The sequence below is a fragment of the Agrilus planipennis genome, unplaced genomic scaffold (genome assembly GCF_000699045.2).
Source record: "Agrilus planipennis isolate EAB-ADULT unplaced genomic scaffold, Apla_2.0 scaffold37, whole genome shotgun sequence".
Taxonomy (NCBI): domain Eukaryota; kingdom Metazoa; phylum Arthropoda; class Insecta; order Coleoptera; family Buprestidae; genus Agrilus; species Agrilus planipennis.
The window spans coordinates 204,834-211,899 of NW_020438995.1; the positions used below are offsets into that span (position 1 = coordinate 204,834).

The 7,066-nt window shown below is 36.4% G+C and overlaps 1 protein-coding gene across 1 annotated transcript; it reads left to right on the forward strand.

The window, feature by feature from the left end:
- Positions 1-2,336: 2,336 nt before the first annotated feature.
- LOC112904787 lies at positions 2,337-6,745 on the forward strand. Its single transcript, XM_025975744.1, has 4 exons — positions 2,337-2,342; positions 2,561-3,140; positions 3,232-3,727; positions 3,814-6,745. The coding sequence occupies exons 2-4, from the start codon at positions 2,676-2,678 to the stop codon at positions 6,168-6,170; spliced, it is 3,318 nt and encodes a 1,105-aa protein (XP_025831529.1). The 5' UTR covers positions 2,337-2,342; positions 2,561-2,675; the 3' UTR covers positions 6,171-6,745.
- Positions 6,746-7,066: the final 321 nt, after the last annotated feature.

Consider the following 7,066-nt stretch of genomic DNA (forward strand, 5'->3'; position numbering starts at 1 on the left):
GATCATTAATTTTAATTTGAAATAAATCCGATATATGCAGATGAGAGATAATTTATTGAGGAAGTTCGCAAAGATTTTTATGAGAGTTCGATCGATAGAAAATAATTTTCTTTGCGCCACGCTGATTTTTATCATTTCATCATAATCATAATATTATACGTATATTTAGTTATTTATAATTTAATTCGTTTGTCTTAATTTTAGATGCAATGTTTGTGGTGTGGAGTTAATTTGTAGGAAAACCGAAATTCTACGTCATTCTCTTAGTCAGAAACGTATAAAAAATATGTCGGCTGTTGGTACGACGAAATCATTGACCAGCTATTTTATTAATAAAACCGAAGAAAAACACATTGAGAAAGTAAACAAAGCCAAAATTAAATTATCTTTGTTTTTCGCCGAACACAACGTTACACGCGAGTTGTAGACCATTTAGTGCCTTTACTAAAAACAATTTTCAATGATTCTAAAATATGCCAAGATGTAACGTTGGGAAGAACTAAGTGTGGACAAATAATTAATAATGTATTAGGTGCACATGAAACGAACAATTTAATAGAGAATTTACGCAACCATTATTTTTTCGTATCAATTGACGAAAGTACGGATATTTCCGAAAATAAAAATATGTGCTTGCTAATCAGATACCCTGACATAAAAACAAATGCAATCAAAACCAACCTTCTCGAACTGGTTTCATTGGATGCCACAGATTGCCGAGCCGAAAATATTTACAATTCATTTAAGAATTGTTTAATGAAATATACCACTGAGTAATATAATAGATAAAAAAAGAATCTATATTTATTTAATAATGCACCAATAACTTGATTTATTTATTTGTACAGGTGCTGCATGTGATGGCGCCAACACAATGGTGGGCGAAAAAAAAATCATTTTTTTCCCATTTGAAAACAGATGTACCTCATGCTGTTTTAATGAGGTGCATTTATCATTCAGCAGCTTTAGTCGCTAGCAAGTCTTGCGAGGAATTGCCGAGGGGACCGGAAGACCTTATTAGAAATATAGCCACATACGTATCAGGAAGTGCAAAACGTTGTGCTATTTTGATAGAATTACAAGAATATTTTACACAGACTAAACAGAAAATTTTAAAGCTAGCCACTACATGTTGCCTAAGTCGGCATGACTGTATCATACGTATTTTAAATAACTGGGACGTATTGGAACGATTTTTTTACTAGCCATTACTGAGGACAAATTGAAAAGTGCAGAAAATATTTATAATGACATGAAGAATTTATACCTTCATGAAATATTCATTAAATTTTCTGAATTCATTCAATGCTATATTTCAGTCGAATTATATATTAATCCATAAGTTACGTCAACATTGTCATAATATATTATTACAATTATGCAGCAATTATTTAAAACCGGAAGTGTGTATGAAAAATAAAATAGTAGAAATCGATTTACGTAATCCTCAAAACATTTTATCTTTAAATAAAATTAAATTAGGTGAGGAATGTGAGCAATTTCTAAAGTGAGTACCAGTTGATGGTCAAGAAGAGTTCCGCAAGAAATGCTTATCGTTTTACATAACGGCAGCAACAGAAATCATAAAAAGGCGATTAACGATCCAATATTTAGATCATTGGAGTTTTTAGACCCTCAGGTTGCATTTTCTATAACTATGAACTCGGAAACAGATATAATAACAATAGGCAATCAATTCGCAAATTTTATTGCCTTAACTGATTTAACAATAGAATGGCAGAAGTTACCTGTCTCTCCCAATCAAAACGAAATGGAAAACTTGTGTGGCTCCATATTAGAACAAAAAATTTTAATTTAGGATTACTCGCCACTATCGCTCTAACATTGCCTCATTCTAATGCTAAGGCAGAAAGAATTTTTTCGATGGTGTCCGACGTTAAAGTGAAAAAGAGAAATAGAATGGGTGAAGAAACTTTAAAAGCAATGTGTGTTATTAGAAATATTTTACACCAAAAACAGACATAACACCAAAGACATTTATTCATTTAAAAATAAATAAAGGTCCTTATACAGTATATAGTATTATATATAGTACCTGTATATATGTATGATTTTTGGTATTTATTATGTTGTGCGATTTTATGTAAGTTCTGTTTTTAGTCGCTAACTTTCTCGACTAATTCCTTGGGTCAAACACAACCCCTGTTATCTATATATATAAAAATGAATTGCTGTTCGTTAGTCACGCTAAAACTCGATAACGGCTGGACCGATTTGGCTAATTTTGGTCTTGAATTATTTGTGGACGTCCAGGGAAGGTTTAAAAGGTGAATAATAAGGTAGATCGATACCTCAGACAAACAGTGCGTCCTTCTATCTTGGTGAGTCAAGATTACCGCTAAATAATTTTGTTTATTTACAATTTACGATGCCATGGAAACGACCTGACTTAGATTTTGACATTTGACAACCAAATAATATGTCGATCCATCTTCTACGTAGATCGATACCTCAGACAAACAGTGCATCCTTCTATCTTGGTAAGTGAAGATTACCGCTAAATAAAGAATTTTGTTTATTTACAATTTACGATGCTAAGGAGAAGACGACCTGACTTAGGTCGTCGAAGTCAATCAAATGTGCGAAGTCAAACTGCACGTGCTAATCGCACTAATGACCAGAGAAAGACAGATCAAGAAAATAGTCGTACTGCAATGTCAGAATTGCGTTCTTTAGTGAGTGACAATGAAGTAGATAGGCTTAGAATGCAACAAGTTCGTGAACATCAAACACAACAACAGCGAGCACGACATAATGAAATTGAGCGATTCCGCAGACGCAGTGCTCCTGTGATTCTGGAACGAGCTGCATTCCACTATGATCCGGCAATAGATTATTATGCCGACAAATCGCTAACAATTGGGGAAATGACTATTATTTGTAAATATTGTAAGGCGTTAAAATATAGTGGTGAATCTACTGGATTATGTTGTGCTGGAGAAAAAGTAAAATTGCCACAATTGGTCCCACCACCAGATCCTTTACGCTCTTTAGTTTCTGGGATTGGAAATGATTCTAAGCACTTCTTGGCCAACATTCAGAAATATAACAGCTGTTTCCAAATGACATCGTTTGGCGCTACACATATTATACAGGACAATTTCATGCCCACTTTCAAGGTATTATACCATAATATTTTTTTATAATATTCAAATTTATATTAAAATATATATCAGAAATAATTATTGGAGAAATCTTCAAAAATTACAGATACAAGGACAAATTTATCACTTACTGGGGGCGCTGTTACCACTACCAGATGCAGATTATCAATTTTTACAAATTTATTTTATGGGCAATTCAGATGCGGAAGTTGATAAACGTTGTGCTCACAATCCAACAGTGAAGAGAACCATTATCCAAGAATTACAAATGTTTCTTCATCAGAACAACAATTTAGTAAACATTTTCAAAATAGCATTGGATCGGATGCCATCTGACAGCCATAATATTGTCATTCGAGCGGACAAAATACCTGCCGGTGAAAACACAAGGAGATTTAATTCACCTACCATTGACGAAGTGGCTGTTGTCATTGTGGGAGAAAATTTACAATCTAGGGATATTGTGCTTCATCGTCGGAATAATGATTTAAAACGTATATCTGAAACAAACAGGACTTATGATGCGTTACAATATCCTTTGATATTCTGGCAGGGGGAAGATGGATACCATTTTAATATCAAAATGGTAAATCAACTAACAGGTAACTAGATTGAACAAGATAAAATAATATTTCTAGATTCAATTCATCTAAGTAACAAATTAAAAAGTTATCATTTTTAATTGCAGGTGTTGACACAAACAAAAAAGTTAGTGCTATGAATTTCTATTCATATAGACTCATGATCCGTGAGGGTGAAGTAAATCATATTTTGATGTGTCGACGACTTTTTCATCAGTTTGCCGTTGACATGTATGTCAAAATTGAGACTGAACGATTAACATACATCCGTTTGAACCAACGACAGCTTCGATCAGAGGAATACATTCATCTCCGCGATGCTATAAATGCCGATGGCAATGTAAATAATGTGGGAAGAATGACAATTTTGCCAGCTACTTACATAGGAAGCCCGCGCCACATGCACGAATATGCTCAGGATGCTATGTCATATGTTAGGCATTATGGCCGCCCAGACTTATTTGTTACATTCACCTGTAACCCACAATGGTCCGAAATCAAGAGGGAATTGCTACATAGCCAAACACCAGTTGATAGACATGATATCACTGCTAGAGTTTTTAAACAAAAATTAAAATCTCTCATGAATTTCTTCATAAAGCATCGCGTGTATGGCCAAGTCCGTTGTTGGATGTACTCTGTAGAATGGCAAAATCGTGGTCTGCCACATGCGCACATTTTAGTCTGGTTAGTGGACAAAATAAGGCCAGATGATATTGATTCCATAATTTCAGCTGAAATTCCTGATGAAACAGTTGACCCAAAATTGCATGCAATAGTTACCAAACACATGATACATGGACCTTGCGGAGTTTGCAACTACAATTCACCCTGTATGGTCGACGGCAAGTGTTCCAAGCGATACCCAAGAGACCTGATTGCTGAAACCATAACGGGAAATGATGGATACCCATTGTATCGTCGGCGATCAGTTGCGGACAATGGGCGATTGGTAGTTGTGAAGGTAAGAGGACAAAATGTTGATGTAGACAATCGTTGGATTGTGCCATACTCGCCAATATTGTCCAAAGCTTTGGAGACTCACATCAATATGGAATATTGTAACTCTGTGAAGTCGATAAAGTACATATGTAAATATGTTAACAAAGGTAGCGATATGGCCGTCTTCGCTGTAACCAATGCAAATGACGAAGTATCACAGTACCAGATGGGTCGATATGTAAGTAGCAACGAAGCAATTTGGCGTATATTTTCATTTGCGATCCATGAAAGACACCCTACAGTAGTCCATTTGGCAGTCCATTTAGAAAATGATCAACGAGTTTACTATAATGAATCGAACGCGGCAGACAGAGCGACACGTCCACCGTCGACAACATTAACAAGTTTCTTCACAGTCTGTCAAACTGATGATTTTGCTCGCACTTTGCTGTATGCTGACATGCCACGCTATTACACATGGAATGCATCATCGAAATCGTTTCAGCGTAGAAAACAAGGAACACCAGTTGAAGGACATCCAAATGTATTTGATTCAGACGCTCTGGGTCGCATCTACACAGTACATCCAAATAACGATGAATGTTATTATTTGCACTGGGATGATACGTTCAAGGATTCCGTAATATCTTCATCGCCGCATCAAATTCGTACGTTGTTTGCGATTATCATATCGACATGTTTCCCCTCGAATCCAAAAGATTTGTGGGTTAAGTATAGAGATGACATGTCTGAGGATGTTTTGCATCGTGTGCGCCGTCAAACTCTGAATCCTACACTACAAATGACTGCAGAAATTTACAATGAGACATTGATCACGATAGAATATATGTGTTTATTGATGGCAAATAAAGTATTGTCGTGTTTGGGAATGACAGCACCCAATCGTTGTATGCACGATGCATTAAACCACGAGTTGCAAAGAGAACAACAGTACGACATTGAAGCATTGGCCGAAACAGTTCGTACAAATGTTTCAAAATTAAATCAACAACAAATAATTGCGTACGACAATTTGATAGAAGCTGTGAACAGTGGATCTGGTAGAATTTATTTCCTTGATGCTCCCGGAGGAACCGGAAAAACGTTCTTAATTTCATTGCTTTTGGCGAGGATCAGATCGCGAAATGATGTAGCTCTAGCGTTGGCTTCATCTGGAATAGCTGCGACTCTGCTAGAAGGCGGGCGAACTGCACATTCTGCCTTGAAATTACCATTAAACATGCAAATCAACGAAACACCAATTTGCAACATCGCCAAAAATAGCGCAATGGCCAAGATCCTACAGGTATGCAAATTGATTGTTTGGGATGAATGCACAATGGCCCATAAGAGGTCACTGGAGGCACTGGACAGAACTTTGAAAGATCTTCGTGACAACCAAAATGTTTTTGGTGGGGCCATGGTTCTGTTATCAGGTGATTTTCGTCAGACTCTTCCAGTTATTCCTCGATCAACTGTTGCTGATGAACTAAATGCATGCCTAAAATCATCGAGTTTGTAGCGGTACGTAAAGACACTCCAATTAACAACTAACATGCGAGTATTTTTACAACAAGATGAAACTGCAAATGTGTTTGCGAAGCAGTTGTTAGACATTTGAAATAATAAAGTCGCAGTAGACACCTCGACCGGATTAATCACATTACCCACAGATTTCTGTCGCATCACAGACTCAAAAGAGGAGCTTATTCAGCGTGTTTTCCCAGATATAGAGCAACAGTTCAATAACCATAATTGGCTGGGTGAACGAGCAATATTGGCGGCGAAAAATAAAGATGTCGAGGATCTCAATGCGACTATTCAGAATTTTCTTCCCGGCCAGTTGGTTTCCTTCAAATCAGTCGACACCGTTATGAACTAAGATGACGTAGTAAACTATCCCACGGAGTTTTTAAATTCACTGGAATTGCCTGGATTACCACCTCACAATTTGAAGTTAAAAGTAGGATCAGTTGTCATCATGCTGCGTAACATTAATCAATCTCGACTGTGCAATGGAACAAGACTGGCTGTGAAAAAGGTGATGAATAACGTCATTGAGGCAACAATCATTAAAGGAAAATACAAAGGAGAGGATGTTTTGATTCCGCGTATACCGATGATTCCAACGGATTTACCATTCCATTTTAAACGTTTACAATTTCCAGTACGTCTGGTCTTTGCGATGACCATAAATAAACCGCAAGGCCAGTCGTTGGAAATTTGCGGAATCAACATGGGTTTCCATGTTTCGCGCATGGACAATTATACGTCGCGTGTTCGCGCGTCGGAAAACCATCATCTTTGTTTATTTACGCACTATAAAACAAAACAAAAAATAAACTTTATCAGAAAGCTTTAAATTGAATAAAAATGAAAGTTATTAACTATCTTTCAGATTATTTGTCACAAATTATT